General features: G+C 37.6%; 2 protein-coding genes and 1 long non-coding RNA gene across 3 annotated transcripts; all 3 read left to right on the top strand.

The window, feature by feature from the left end:
* The first annotated feature begins 795 nt into the window (after positions 1 to 795).
* Positions 796 to 3089, top strand: LOC142643053 (uncharacterized). Its single transcript, XR_012845812.1, has 3 exons — positions 796 to 1074; positions 2730 to 2827; positions 2957 to 3089. It is a non-coding gene; the product is annotated as an uncharacterized LOC142643053 (long non-coding RNA).
* An 8524-nt stretch (positions 3090 to 11613) lies between these two features.
* LOC142629462 (uncharacterized) lies at positions 11614 to 13706 on the top strand. The gene is made up of 3 exons (XM_075803459.1): positions 11614 to 12092; positions 12288 to 12916; positions 13615 to 13706. The coding sequence occupies exons 1-3, from the start codon at positions 11614 to 11616 to the stop codon at positions 13704 to 13706; spliced, it is 1200 nt and encodes a 399-aa protein (XP_075659574.1).
* Positions 13707 to 14937: 1231 nt separating this feature from the next.
* Positions 14938 to 15639, top strand: LOC142629445 (uncharacterized). The gene has a single exon (XM_075803435.1). It carries the CDS (start codon positions 14938 to 14940, stop codon positions 15637 to 15639), a length of 702 nt encoding a protein of 233 aa, XP_075659550.1.
* The last annotated feature ends 495 nt before the right edge of the window (positions 15640 to 16134 follow it).

The following is a 16134-nucleotide window of genomic DNA, read 5'->3' as shown; positions in this document are numbered from 1 at the left end:
CGTTTCTTTTACATCAAATCACTCTAGAAAATTAAAAAAAAAAAAAAACTCATATAACCTCAATTATTTATACCAAAGCTCTATCATGGTTTTAAAAACTGATACAGTCAAAGAACCAGAAAAGGAAGTGGTTATTGGTTTTGTGGTCTAATCGGGGTTCGACCAGACCATTGGTTGAATCGGTGATGTCATAAATATTTAATTAATAATTATAAAATTATAAAATAGTTAATAAAATATATAATAAGATTATTACATATAATAGGATGTTAAAATATATATATATATATATAACATATATATTTTTAAATTATTAGAGTTTTTACATCTTACATGTAGAAAATAAAAATACATAAATGTAAATAAACAATAACCAAAAATTATTTTCAAAACAAGACATTTAGTGACACTCTTCTTTTAGGTTTATTTTTTTACCTCAAATTGGTCTATATTTTATGCATTCATTTTAAAAAAAAAATTAAGTGAATTTTAAGATTGTTCACTTAATTAATTATTAAAACCACTATTTTTTTTATATCATAACTATCTTAACGAAATATAAAAGGGGTGGGGAAAACCCCAATCATCCACGCGACTTTCATGCTGCCCCTATAAGTACTAAAGATAAAAGTAAAGCTTTAAGCTAAGGAAAATTAAAGTTGTGGCTATCATTGATTCTCAAAAAACAATTAAAAAAAAAAAATGTGTGGCTCTCATTGTGTTATTGATTATTGTGTGCAGTGTGCACACTAAACAAGTAGCACAGGCAGCGCAAGGCAGAACACAGTTTTACAAATTGTGTAATCTAGTCTCTCTCTTACAAACTAAGAAGAAGCTCTCATAAGAAAAATTGATCAATTATATATCGTGTGTATTGTGGTCCTCCTCTCTCACATCCAAACAAATATTTTCAACCATCTTTTCTCTCTATTTGTCTATGAAGATCTCTGTTTGAGTGTTTTCTCTTTGCCTCTCTCTTTGTGAAGATGTGTGTTTTTAGGCAAGGTTAGGAATTTTGACGGCTCAAGAGGCTAGCTTTGATGTCATGTTCGCCAAAGTCTTCAATCATCATAGGTAGACGCGGATCTAAGGAAAAAAAAAAAGATCTTTGCTGCAAAACGTTTGGTTTTAGATTTGTTTCACCCATTTTGCAGAACCGTTGCAAAATCGGTTCAACCATTCCGATTCTCGATTTTTTCGTTTAAACCCACGGTTACCAGTTATTTTCAATTTTTCTTTATTTTCTGATTTTTATGAATAATCAGACTGGATTGGTGTCTGGTTCCCGCTGGTCCGGTCTGATTTTTAAAACCATAAGCTCTACCAATGTAAAGTGCGCAACACCGAAATTCGAGAACGCTTTTAGAAAATTATATTGAATACGTCGCTGCAATAAATTATCTATTACGATAAGATTCGTGAAATAATATTTTATTATTGCAAGATATTCAAAGTAGTAAATTGTTTATTACAACAACATATATATCATTGTATTAAAATTGTCATTAAAATATCTAGAGTTTATTGTATTGAAATTTTTTGTTACACAAATCTAGTATCTCAAATTTTATTGCAATACTTTGCATCAACTATTGCAATAATTTTTTTATTATTTTAAATTGTTTTTTCTTGTGGCGCTAGTGCTGAAGGTGGTCCAGTCCTTGACCCCTTTTTAGATGACAATGCTCCAGGATCCAATTTGTTTGCGTTCCCAGGGCCATTTGTACCCTGAATAGATTTGAAGGAAAAGCTTCTCAAGATCACTGATGTGAACATGGTTGAATTCTAGAAAGCTACTCCACCAATTTTTTTGAATTGCTTTAACAATAAGCTTGGTTTTGCTACAAGAGTGAGGTTGGGTGGTCACAAATATAAGTTCTTGTGGATGGAGGGGCAGTTGCTAGGGATTAAATTTCTAGGACGGAGTTTTACACACATACACCTAGATTGCTACATGATGATTCAAGAGGTGCAACACTTTAAATGAAATGTGTAAAATGAGTGAATAATTACATATTAGGTGCTCCTTTATGATTCTCAAAAAAAGGAAAAAAAAAAAGGTGCTATGTTACGACTGATTACTTGGTTAATTCCTTGTTTAACAATGCTTGATATGGATTGGAATTTTTTGTCTTAATCTTATTTGACTTGAAAGTCTAAAATAATTGATATCAAGTTATTGCAATGATATCTTTGTTACAGCTTTGTGCTTGTCATTGCAATAGATTGTAAAATAATTGATGTTAAGTTATTACAATAACATATTTATTGCAATAAGCTATCACTTTGAAATTTTCATTGTAATAGATTTCAAAAATAATTGATATCAAATTATTGCAACAAATTTTCCTAATGCAGTAAAGTATTAAAGACTCTATTGCAACCAATAATAATAAATTATTGCAATAATTTACCACTTTTAAGTTACTATTGCAACAACTTTTAACTTGTAGGTCCAATGTTGTTTTAGGGCAATGTTAGTTGAACAAAAAGAAAGAAGAGAGAGATTAGAGAGAAATCAATTTTTGGTTTTAATTTCTCCTTGTAGAGGTTTGAAAATCTTTAGGTTTACGTCTAAATTTTTTGCCAATTTGCTAATTAACTAGCTACTGGTTATAAACTCAATTTCTATTTCCCAGAGGAGGTCCTAAAAGCTTTGGCTATTAGTCCAATTTTATTAGCTTTCATGGATAATGGTTCTTACTTTCTTACATCACTCTCTATGACAGATCTCACTATAAGAGAGCACCATATGTGCAGTTTTTTTATCCACAACTCCACCATGGATAATTGGATCTTTTTGTCTGATAGGGTTTTCATTGTCCAGGTATTTCTCCTTTTCCTTCTGCTCTATTATAATTTTTGTATGTATGTTCAGTGTTATCTATCATATGATGTTGTATAATTAGCACTCAATCTCCCATTAATTCTTTCATCATAATCGAAATAACCAAAGGTTGAGTAAGCAAGCACATGATGCTCAAGCACCTGCAAATGCATTGCCCCCGGCTTTAACTTGGAAAGACCCTACCCACCCACATAGATCAAACTGCAAGCACCATCCGACGTTGATTTTGACGGAACTCTTCAAATGGAAAATTACCATGAGGGATCTAATCTGAGGACTTACAAGCAAATCTTCTATGACATCCTAGTTCCCAAAGGGTTCCTTGCAATTGGGGATTTCAAAACATGTCGCATGATTTATTTCTACTTTCGTAGGGTGGGAAAAACCCCAATGCTAAAGGCCTTCCGGTGTTCAATGCCTAAGAGAAGAGCTTGCGGGCGAAACCGAATGGGTTCATCTCAAGAGCATTTGTATAGTGATGTGAACTTGGGTTCAACTCATGTTTAGTGATGTGAACTTGGGTGCAATCTAGGACGTAGCTTTGGGTAATTTTTTGTATTGCCTTAACAATGGTCTTAGTTTTGTTGCAATAGTTTGCATTGGCAATGTTGAGGTAGCTGGAGAGTACCAACCCAAAGCTCCCCAAACGAACACGCTGATTGAAAGGGCTTTCTACATAGAGTGCAGCGCACTCTTTGATCAGAATCCTGAGATTTCCCACATGGAAAAACAGTATGTTGTGTTCACCAAATGGGAGAGCGGAATGCTCGTGTTTCAGTTTTGACATGGTTGGTAAGAAATACTAATTCAGATTAGTGTTTTATTTACTATTATTTCATTTTGGGTTTCTGATTTTATTATTTTTTGTTTTTTCATTGCCAAAGATGGATCAAGTGTGATGCAATATGGTGTTGTGCAGGTTTGAAGTGATGAAGTGAAGCGATGATGAGCTTATGGATGTCTGAAGTTGTAAAATATTTTAACCTAATAAGTAACATTTTATGTTGGTCTGTACTTCCTGAACTACTTTAATTAGTCTCTCTGGTGTGCTTATTTAGTTTAAATTTTTATTATGGTGTTTACTTAAATCCACTTTAAGTGCTTGGTTAATTTGATGATGATCTAAACTATTATCACTCCATAACCAGAGTAGTCCAACAAAAGCAAATGTCCCTTGTGTCCTCTCGCCTTGGGTGTTTCCTTCCACCCCGTGCTTCTTGGGCAGGCGTAGTAGGAGGAGGTTGAACATTTGGAGTTAGGGTTTGGACCTAGGCTATACAAGGTCCACCCAACACCTCGACAAGGGATACATTGCGCCTTTGGAACGACATATCTAGGGGGATGCCTTCGATGGGATTTGTTTCCTTAGTTAGAAGATCCTTGGATGGAACCCTTTCTGATTCCCTTCTCCTCCTTTTAAACTGTTAAGCAGTAGGAATGGCTACCGTAACACTGAGGTTGTCTGGGGTAAATGGTGGAGGTGAACGGCTTTGCTAGCCCGACGAAGTGATGCACTCAATCTGAACCAAGGAAAGAACATACCCTTTAATGTGGATGTCGATAAAAGGTAGCTTAGGATCTTTGGCCTTGATCGCCTTAAGAGCGTTTTGGAAGCTCCAGTACACGAGAGTGTATCCGAGAATACGATGCGTTGCTCGCAACTGACCATTGGAGTGCAATTAGATCGAAGACTGAATTTTGAGATCAGTGGAGTTAATCAACTATCAATTCTTCTTGAAGGCAAAATCAGCTACAAAGTGAAACAATAGGGTTAGCAAAACAAGCCTAGTATCAAGCCGAGACATTGGATGTTAAAAAATACACTCCTAAACTCCTATTGGCCTACTCAACCCTAGGATATCAGGAAAGGCAACTTGTTGGGATCCCTATTCTCTGTGATCACAAGAAAGTCTCCCTCTGTATCCTTGTCGGAACCTGGGAGGCACGAGATCAACCTCACCTTCCCGTGACTACTTTTAAGATAGAAACTTGAGGTTTTAGAGCTATCTTGGCAATTATATACAAAGTTGATATTATGCTTGATGAGATTGAGCCCGAGCCTCCTACTGAGCTCAACTACACTACTAACTACTCTAAAAATGTTTCGGGCACACTTAGTGGCAGACCCAAGATTTCTGTCTAGGGAGGCAAGATTAAAAGATAATATTGAAAGAAAAATTAATTTAAATATATTAATCCATAACAGTAACAAAATAAATTGTAAAAAAACAATTGTAATTACAAGTATATGTTTCATATTGTTAAAAGAAAGAAACAAAAATAATCAATTCATAGTTACTAACAGTTGAAAGAAGATATTAATATAAATACATAAAGTTTGGACATATAATTTGATTCCTTAAAATAAATTAAGAAAACAAATTCATCTAAAAGTTTTATTTATTTATTTGTGAAATCTAAAAATATTAAGAGTATAGCAAATACTTGTAAAGTTGTATATATGTCTTATTGTTTGATTGCTTCTTAAAATATGTAAAATTCAACATCTATTTCTCTATCCTTCTAAGTATTTAAAATTTAAGTTTATAACAAAAATTTAGATTTTGAAACTGTAAAAAAAAGTTAAGAGATAATGGCATTTCATATTCATTTATGGGATAAGTCATTTATGAGATAAGTAGGAAAGGCAAATGCTTTGAATAGTGAAATAGGTTAAAAATAAAAGTGTAAAAAACATTGTACAATATAAAAACTAAGAAAAAAAAAAGATATGAGGGTTAGGACTTAGGCATGTCAGGGGAGCTTTATCCCTTATTTTTGGTTTGTTTCTTTAAGGTGGGAATGGGGCTGCTTTAATCAGAGGGGTCAAAGTGTCAAACTCTTTAAGAATGTATCACCAACACAGTAACTATAAGTGCCCCCCCTTGCCCCATGTTGGCTTTGCCCCTGGGTACACTAGACAGGACGTATGCTGAAATGTCTCAAAAAGTTAGTAAGAAGCTTACACATTGGGATTCTAAGTTTCTAACCCCCCCCCCCCCCCCCCCCCTATGAATGCAAATAAAGGAATGATTATAGTCTCTGTCCCTCTCCTAAAATCTACATAGTCATCGTGACAATAACTCACCCTAACATCATCATTGATCCCGTAGTTGGCCCTAAATACAACTAACCTCTTAGGGGCACCAACTAAAGATCTAAATCTACCCATTCTACTACTGAAAGTGAAGAAAAACAAGAGCAAACTGGAAGAATGAAAAAATTGGAGAGGAAATTTACCTAGGCAAAGAAAAACACGGGCTGGACACCTTGGGAAGGATAAACTTTCTCAATGGTTAAGCACTCTCTCAGAAACAAGCCTAAGGAGTGAAGAAATGGGAACCGAGAAACTAGCCTAGGTTCCCTCTTTAAATAGGATTAAGACGAGTGGGAAAAGAGGCCATGGCTCTTGGGCTCTCGCGCCCTTCCAACCCCATAGCACCATCTAACCATCCATTTGGACACGTGTAGCACATCAATGATAGGGGCGAAGGGTCGTGTAAGGAGCATTTAATGTAGAATTACGCCACGTCCCAACAAAAGAAGATATTGTGGGAGGCGGGGAGGGGGAGGGGGTTGGAACACAGCTGCCCCACGGAGATGAGGAAACATTCCTGAAAGAAGACCTCAGCCTGGGTCCCAGCTTAGAAAAGCCCAAGCCCAAGAAAAGATAGCTCATTTAAAGCAACTACCAAGGAAATCTGAGAAATTGTACTCTAATGGTCTGTTTGGATGTTTAAAAAAGGAGGGGGAGTAGAGTAGAGGGAAGGGGAGTAATTCAATTACCTTGTTTGAGAGTTTTTTAAGGAAGGAGGGGGAGGGGTTTGAAGGGGTTTGAAGGAGTTTCAACTACCTCCAACCCCCTCATTTTTAATTCCCCCAAATTGGAGAGATTTGGAGGGAGAGTAGAGCACATAAAATTATTGATAAAGTAAATTACCTAATTTACCCTTATTATATTTATAAAATTATAATGTTAAAAACAAGGGGAATGGCTAATTACTCATTTCCCCCTTACTAATTATAAAAACATCCAAACAAGGTGGAGGGTAATCATTCTCCTCTACTCTCCTCCCCACTACTCCCCTCCCCTTTACTCTCCTCTACTCTCCTCCCTCTCTAAACTCCCAAACAGGCAATAAGATACGATGACCAGACCGAGAAGAGATCAACGAACTCACCGAAGATGCGACTTCAATCCCCTTTTCTCGAGGAACGTGAAAAAGACAATGCAAAACTCAATGTAACAGTTACCTCCATATTAATTATATATTCTTACCTAAGGTCAACTTTATTAAATGTTGAATAACTAGCCTAAACTATGAAGACACTTCAAAAATCTACCTTCATGATCAAGAAATGGCAAGGGAGGAGTTTAATGGAACAAATATCTCCATAAATCCAGCTATGAGATGCACAATTAGAGAGGGAGAAGGGGGCGAATAAAAGGAGGAGGGAGCCAACAAGGTGGGGGGATCCTAAAAATTTGCAAAGAAGAATAAGAGAGAGAAAATAATGAGAGCAAGAGCTTGTCTTTTCTATTAGATTCTTCATTTGTGCCTTGGGAAACTAGTTTTAATAGATAAATAAAAAAACGGTATCTATTTTTACTTTATTTGCCTTTGAATATCTATCTGATCTTCCCAGTGTGGAATTATATCCCTTTTTGATTAGAAATTATGTGTTGATCAGGAACTCAAGTATTGTTCTCATAGTTTTGTGTTTTTGACCCTCACATATACTTATATTTATCGCTTCTATATTGAAAACTCATACATAAAGTATCAAAAAAATTATCCAGAATGCAATTTCCCCTTTTTGGCTTAGTAAAAATGTACTTACAGTTCATCTTATAAACAATCAAGGTTATGTATCACTCAATAACTTTGAGTTCACCTAGAAAAGGAGAAAACAATATTACCAAATCTTGACCCCCCAAAAAAAATTGTGACTAATATTATGTGCTTTAAATATGTACTAAAAAATAGGTTTATTATTTTGTTTAATGAACCAACCCTTCTATACTTTCAAAACTATTGTCAGGGCCACTTTTAAGGGTGAGTTTGGTTGGGCTTTTTGAAAAAGTGCATAATGAAAAAGTTGAGTTTTTAAAAAGTGCATAGTAAAAAAATGATTTTTCAAAAAGCTGAGTGTTTGGTAAAACTGTTAAAAAGTGCTTTTTGAAAAAACTGAGTGTATGGCTAGCACTTATAAAAGTGGCAGCTTGAGGAGTAAATTACTAAAAAGGACAATGTCTAAATAAGGGAGTTTATTTCATACTTAAATCAATATTGTGAAATTATATTTTCTCACCAATATTAGCTAATAATAACCTGCCACTTAAGATTTATTATGAAAGTATTGTGAAAATATTGTGATAAAAATTGATACTGATTTTAATTTGAACGTACTATTAAAATTATTTTTTTCTTACCAATATTAGCTAATAATAACTTACCACTTAAGATTTATTGTGAAAATATTGTGATAAAAATTGATACTGATTTTAATTTGAACGTACTATTAAAATTATTTTTTTTTCTTTCTTAAAAAATTATTTTTTTTCTTTCCAATATTAAAATTTATTGTGAAAATATTGTGATAGCATTTTCTTCTTCTTCATTTTTTTTTTTCATTTTTCTTTCCCTCTTTTTTTCTCCTCCACACACGTACTGCACCACATCTTTTTTCCTTTTTTTTTTCCCACTCTTTTTTTCTCCTCCACTCACGTATTACACTTTTCCTTTTTTCCTTCTTTCCTCTCTTCTTCCTAGCCATTTCCTCCAGCCACTTTGTCCTTACTCAAGACATTCCACATAGCTCTCCTCTTTCTTTCTTTCTTTTCTTTTTTTTTTTTTCTGCAATAACTTATCTGTCCACAGAGCTACCGCAAGAAACCCTTGTGTGGAATGGCCAATTACTTATCCGTTGTCAAGAAATCATCCGTCCACAGAACTCCATTTGAAAGATTTTGGTATATTTTGATGTTTTTTTGTTTTGCATTTTGAGGAATCCTAATTTGCAAGGGATTGATTTTTTTTTCCTTAGCTGATTTGGGAATTTGTTATAAATTTTTGTGTGTTTGGATTTGGATAGTTGTTATTATTATTTTTTTCCTTAGCTGATTTGGGAATTTGTTATAAATTTTTTTGTTTGGATTTGAAAATTTGTTATTATTAATTTTTTCCTTAGCTAAGAGGCGTTATTTGGTAATTTTCGATACCTCTGAGGATTATTCCTAGAAAAAAATTTCTCAGGTCAGGGCTTGCGCGTTAGCGTGAGAACTGATGATTTTTCATGGTTAATTTGGTAATTTTCGGAAGAGCCCAACGGATAGCTTCAGAACGCACATAGACTTTTTGGTTATGGACCTCCAGAGCTCCATAATTGGCTTGCGTGTTTCTTCACAAATACAAAATGCAACTTTTTCCAAAAAGTTGCGTTTTGTGCTTAACCAAACGCACATAAAGTGCTAGCTTTTTGAAAAAGTGGATTTTTGGGCTCAAAATGTTGAAACAAATGGGCACTAACTCTTGGACCCTAGGGACATTTATATCTCCTCTAGCACCGATATAACTATATCCCATTGTAATAAGATAAGTAGTTTGGTTCACAAGCATCACCAAACAAATCAACATAATTTAAAATAGGATAAATTTCAACATGAAATTTTTATTAACTAATTGCAAGATTTCCATTATTTAAAATAAAAATTTTCAAGAAAAAATATAAAAATTTTCATAAAAAATCACGAAATCTTTTAGAACAAACTAGCATGTTGGATGCTTTCTCTTTTCTCTTTTTATTTATTTTTTATTTTTTAATTTTTGGTGCAACTTAAGACTAGACACGGTGACAAAATCTTTTTAGGCAATCGGAAGACACCTTTACAAGATAATACATATTTTCCCCAAAATAATATCTCCATAGAAAATCTTTATGAAAATTCAAAGTCATTCACTAATCAGTAAATGTGTTTGCATCCATGTTTAAATTTACACACACATATTATTAGTCAAAGTCAAGTTACACCTAGTCTAAATCTTTGTTAATATTATAAACACTCGGGTTTGAGTTCTTAGACTAGAGTAAAGGAGCCAAGCGCTCTCTAAACCCTAGCTTTTAGTATTGTGGTTCCTTTCTCCTTGAGAAAGAAGAGATGTCCCTATAGTAAACTGGTTACTGATGGGATTGGGTTCTGACTTCCAAAAAAAGAGGTGGAGTTCAGAGTTAGGGTGCATGGAGGACTTAACGCGTAGATGTGATAGGTTATCTCTCTTTGCAAGGGAAGACAAGAAAATTACTCTATCACAGAAGCAGGTGACATCAAACTATGTGGTGGCAACGAAGTTTTTTATGAGGAGAGTTTTGAATATGGAGGCGGTGGTGCGTACGTTCCATCCTTTATGGCGCAAGAAAGAGGGTTTCGAGGTTACGAATGCAGGTAATAATGTGTTACTTTTTGCATTTGAAAGAGAGGTGGATGCAGAGAAAGTTCTGTTGGGAGAACCATGGTCTTACAACAGACATCTGGTGGTGCTGGAGTGGTTCGATGGGGGAAAAACTATCTTGAAACTAGAATTCAAGTTTTGTTCCTTTTGGGTCCAACTTCACAATCTCCCTTGCAAGTTCATGTCTCCGGAGACTGCATTGGTAATTAGGGAGACTATAGGGCTGGTATCTCGGTCCCATGACATAACGGAGATGAAAGGTGGGTCGTTTATGCGTGTCTGGACTACCATTGATATCTCAGTTCCTCTCTGTCGGGGTCGTAGAATCATGTTTGATGATGTTAGTGAAGGCTGGGTGGAATATCAATATGAACGATTTTTAAACTTGTGTTATTAGTGTGGTATGCTCACCCACGATGACAAAGATTGTGAGGTGTGGCTAAAGAGTAAGGGAGCTTTATCGGTAGACAAACAACAATTCGGTCCTTGGCTGAGAGCCCCTCAGTTCAGTCCTGCCAAGTGTCAGACTCTAGAGGTTAAAGGTTTCGATATGGATCCATCTTTGCAACGGTCAATAAGGGGCGTGGGAAAGGATAGGGCCTTAACACCGTGGAAACCGAGGGTAGGTACTACGCTAGAGTCTTTGCCAGAAAATAATGCGGTGGTGGCGGGGGACAACACTAGAGTGTCAGTAAAGTAGTCAGTAGCAATTTCAGGAAATTTCGAGATTGGAGGGTTTTCAAAAATAGCAAATCCTCTCCCGGATTTTGAGGTGATAATTGAGGATATTGATAAGGAAATAAACATGGAGATTTCAATGTTAAATCGCACAGAGAATGTGGAAGGTTATGTTTGTTCAAATAAGGAAACACGCGGGGATTTGGCGCTAGTTTTGAACGAGGAAGATATCCAAGAAAAGGGACAAGTAGATATCACGGGTGGGCTAGCTGGAGGTTTTGTTATAGGCTGGTCAAAGCCCAAGTCAAATCTTAAGGAGGGGAAGGTGGGGCAAAGGAAAATAACTAAAGGTGAAAAAGGGGCCGAATTAGTTTCTGATGGGCCCACTTCAAGTTGTGAATCGAAAAAAGGAAGTTGGACCAGAAGATCCCCTAGGCCCATGCAGGATGATACAGAGAAGGGAATGGAGGAGGAAGTGGGCTGTAAACATAAGGTAGGGAAGGTGGGCAGTCCAGGGGGTGTAAATCATGATAAGGAAAAAAGGCTGAAAACTGAAGAGGAGACAAAGAAGTTAAGTATGTTATTCGCTATGCACTTAGGATCGGCGGAGGTTGCTGGGCAACCCTACCGGGCCCAATGAGTCTTTTAAGCTGGAACTATCGGGAGCTTGGGAACCCACAGACAGTGATCGCCTTGAAAAAGGCAATCAGGATAAAGAAGCCCAAGTTGGTTTTCTTAATGGAAACAAAGTCTGATAAGGAGTGGATGGTTGGTGTGAGGGACAGATGTGGGTTTAAGGAAAGTTTTGTGGTCCCAAGCCAAGGTGCCAGTGGTGGGTTAGCTCTTTTTTGGAACTCAGAGAATAAAGTCATGATTAACAGCTCTTCTCAATCCCATATTGATGCAAAAGTGGCGGGTGACATTATTGGGGGTGAATGGCATTTAACGGGCTTTTATGCAAATCTGGAGACCTCATTGAGATTGGATTCGTGGAGATTAAGCTTTCTTTGTGATGGGTCTGGTCTACCATGGTTAGTGATAGGAGACTTTAATGAAATTGTTAGTGCTTCAGTGAAGGAAGGGGGTGCACAAAGGCCTAACCAACAAATGGTAAGGTTCAGGAATGTTATTAATTACTGTGGGCTGAGGGAAGTAGAGTTTATTAGGCCGAAGTTTACATGGATTTACCAGAAAAGGGATGGGTCTCAAATAAGGGAACACCTGGATAGGCCACTAATATCTTCGGCATGGTCTATGAAATTCCCATCAGCTAAACTCTATCACTGATCCTTATCGGTTTCTGACCACAGCCCTATGTGGTTACAAGACCAGAGGTGCGAAGGTGTGCTTGTGGATGTGTGTCGAGATGGACTGGTGGGTGGGTCGGATTTTCCGATACTCAGTTGCTTGGAGTCGTGCAGGCACAGGTTGGAGGATTGGAATGTCGCAGAATTCGAGCATATGGGTAGGGAGATATCTCGGCATCAGAGACAACTTGAGGAGTTGGAATTGCAGGCAACCTCTCCAGGTACAATCAAGGCTTTGAGGGAGACTAGAGTGGAGCTGAACTGTTGGTTAGAGAAGGAGGGCTCTATGTGGAGACAGAGATCCAGGCAGAATTGGTTTAGAAAGGGTGACAGAAACACTAGGTTTTTCCATGCTAAGGCCTCTTCTCACTTCCAGAAAAATTTCATTGAGGGGGTCTTTGATTCCAACAAAGTATGGCAGAAGGAGAAAAGGGAGGTTGAAGATTGTTTTGTGAAGTATTACTCTGAATTATTCACCTCATCTAATTCCTTGAATTTTTCAGAAATTGTGGAAGCAGTGCAGCCCAAAGTGTCTTCGGATATGAACTTGAACCTCATCAAGGAATTTGTGCCAGGGAAAGTGCAAAGAGCTCTGAAGCAGATGTACCCATTGAAGGCCCCGAGCCTGGACAGTATGCATCCCCTTTTTTTCCAGCATTTCTGGTCCACTGTTGGTGATTTGGTTACTAAAATTGTGTTAGACTTCCTTAACTATGGTGTCACTCCTCCTAAATTCAACAAAACACACATAGTTTTAGTCCCAAAACATAGCAACCCCAAAAGAGTGATTGAATACAGACCTATTAGTCTATGCAATGTTATATATAAGCTTGCATCCAAAACTCTTGTTAATAGGCTTAAAAAGATTCTGCCCTTTATTATAAGTGAATCACAAAGTGCCTTTGTTAATGGTAGACTTATCTTTGATAACGTGTTGATAGCTTTTGAAACAATGCACCATATTAGTCAAAGAAAGGGGGTGCAATGGGGGAGACGGAACTTAAGCTTGATATGAGTAAGGCGTACGATAGGTTGAATGGGCATGCCTTGATAAAATTATGGATAAATTGGGCTTTCACCAGACGTGGAGGGACTTAATGAGACAGTGCATCACTTCTGTCACCTACTCAATTAGAATCAATGGTAAACCTCGGGGACATATTATTCCTACTAGGGACCTTCGCCAAGGTGACCCCCTCTCTCCCTACCTTTTTCTTTTGTGTGCGGAAGGTTTGTCAGCACTTATTAAAAAATCTATCTTTATGGGTGAAATGGAGGGGTATTGCCATATGTAGAAGGGGTCTTAGGATTTCTCACCTATTTTTTACAGATGATAGCATTATTTTCTGTAAGGCGACCAAGGGGGAATGTGATGCTTTGCAACGGGTGCTGAATGTTTATGAGCAGGCATCAGGGCAGTAGTTAAATAGAGCCAAAACATCCCTTTTCTTTAGCAAAAATACGGAGGCAACCACAAAGGAAGAGATAAAAACAAGATTTGGTGCACAGGTTATAAAGCAACATGAAAAGTACCTTGGATTGCCTTCGCTGGTGGGAAGGAACAAGAAGAATACTTTTAAGGATATCAAAGAAAATTTGACAAAAAAACTTGCTGGATGGAAAGAAAAATCCTATCGAAAGTGGGTAAGGAAATTTGATTAAAATTGTGACCCAGGCAATCCCTACATACTCGATGAGTTGCTTCAAGATCCTTGATTCGTTGTGTGAGGAACTAACTAGCATAATTAGAAGCTTTTGGTGGGGTCAATGTAAGGTTGTAAAGAGTATGGCATGGATTAGTTGGGACAAACTTTGTGCTCCAAAAGCTGAAGGAGGGATGGGTTTCAAGCAATTGAAGCAATCCTTAGCATTTTTGGCGAAGCAAAGTTGGAGACTGCAATTGGGAAGGGATTCCTTGTTGTATAAGGTCTTTAAAGCTCGATATTTCCCTAGTTGTGACTTTGTTCAAGCTACAATGGGACGTAACCCGCCCTATGTTTGGAGGAACATTATGGCTGCACAAGAGGTGGGTAATGGACAAAAAATTCAGATTTGGAAAGACAGATGGCTGCTTAATCCATCTCAGTATAAGGTAATATCGCCCCCTTACTTACTTCACCATGAGGCTCAGGTTAATGAGCTAATTGATGTAGCTAATGGGGAATAGAGAACTGAGATTGTAGAGAGGATTTTTCTCCCACCCGAGGCAGAAACTATTTGTGGAATTGCTCTTAGTGTAACCATGCCAAAGGACAGGCAGATTTGGGCCCCAACTGCAAATGGAAGATTTTCAGTCCGTAGTGCTTACAAAATAGCCATGGAAACAGCCTATAGGGAGGATAGAGCATCGGCGTCGGATGACAACAACATGAGGAAGTTTTGGAAGTATATCTGGAGCTTAAATGTCCCTCATAAAGTCCGTCACTTTACCTGGCGTGCTTGTAAGGACATCCTTCCCATTAAGGCAAATCTGAAGAGAAGGAAAGTGCTGATAGAGGGGAGCTGTGATGTTTGTCAGGCAATGGAGGAAACCTCGGGTCACTTCTTCTGGGAGTGCACTTGAATTCAAGAGGTTTGGGCTCTAACCAAACTTTTCCCTCCCAACCATGGGGCTTTCTTCCCATCGTTTTTGGATCTGCTGTGGTTCGGGATTATGGAGAAGAAATGGGATCTTGGGGATGTGGAGAAGGCTATTATGGTGGCCTGGGCTCTGTGGACAAACAGAAATGAGGTGCGGCATGGAGGGAAGCTGAAGGATGACAATGCTTTAGTCTATGGAGCAATGGATTACCTCCTAGAGTACCAAAATTGTGTGGACAGCCCAGTGTTACCGGCGACAAACATGCCTGCACTATGGTCTCCCCCTCCTCCTATGAGCTATAAAATTAATGTGGATGGTGCAGTGTTTGGTGCACAAAAATCAGTGGGGGTAGGGGTGGTGATAAGGGATGATGAAGGGAGAGTTATGGGAGCGTGCTACAAGAAACTAAGAGCACCAATGGGAGCAATGGAAGCCGAAGCCAAAGCTTTTGAGGTAGGCATCCAGTTTGCTAAAGATATGCTTATTCATGACTTCATCTTGGAAGGGGACTCGCTGATTTTGGTTAATGCTCTTAATGAAACTTCTCCTCCCCCCTCTGCTGTTGCTGCCATTGTGTTAAGTTCCCTGTCTGCTTTCAAGGATTTCCGTAGGGTGGATGTCTCTCATGTAAAGAGGTCAGGCAATTGGCCTGCTCACCTATTAGCCAAATATGCAATTGGTATTAGTGACTTTGCTGTTTGCGTAGAGGAGAGTCCTAGCTTTATTGATCAGGCTCTTCTACAAGATGTAACTCTTGCTTCTAGTATTCTATAAAGTTTTATCAGTATTTCCCATAAAAAAAAATATTATAAACACGCAATAACTTTTAGGCTACATTTGATATGCTATAATAAACTTTCATAGTAATATAGTTATTTTTATCACAACTTATAAAGCCAGGTATAAAAAGAAGGGCTATGAATAAATTCAATCAGGTCCAAAACTTCACCTGGTTCCCCCTCCCTTGTCGGATAGGGAACGCCGTCATGCCAATCCCCTGATATGATTAGGAAATCATTTTTCATACCCTTGTTGGATTCAGGGAGGCATTGGATTAATCTAACCTCTAGGTCCCTAGATTTTAGGTAATATCCCTGGTTCTTTAAGTGGTGGAGGTTATAAACCTAGTTCACATCATGATGGGTGAGTCCTAGGTCCATCTTTCATTTAGTGCATTTATGAAACCCAAAATCCTAAACATATTTGGGGCGCACTGGGTAGGAGCTAATCTAAAAGCCTTAAGATAATCCCTGGTAACGGTCCCCATTG

The sequence above is a fragment of the Castanea sativa genome, chromosome 1 (genome assembly GCF_040712315.1).
Source record: "Castanea sativa cultivar Marrone di Chiusa Pesio chromosome 1, ASM4071231v1".
In the NCBI taxonomy this organism is placed as follows: domain Eukaryota; kingdom Viridiplantae; phylum Streptophyta; class Magnoliopsida; order Fagales; family Fagaceae; genus Castanea; species Castanea sativa.
Note: the sequence above shows the minus strand (reverse complement) of the source record. Positions and strands in the feature narration are given on the sequence as shown.

Bases quoted from the DNA above. Each gene is read 5' to 3' on its own strand.
- LOC142629462 (XM_075803459.1), top strand. From the start codon at position 11,614: ATGAGTCTTTTAAGCTGGAACTATCGGGAGCTTGGGAACCCACAGACA. The intron at 12,093-12,287 runs GTTCAGGAATGT...TTCTGACCACAG, and splicing joins CCTAACCAACAAATGGTAAG to CCCTATGTGGTTACAAGACC. The intron at 12,917-13,614 runs GTATGCATCCCC...TATTTTTTACAG, and splicing joins GAAGGCCCCGAGCCTGGACA to ATGATAGCATTATTTTCTGT.
- LOC142629445 (XM_075803435.1), top strand. From the start codon at position 14,938: ATGGAGAAGAAATGGGATCTTGGGGATGTGGAGAAGGCTATTATGGTG.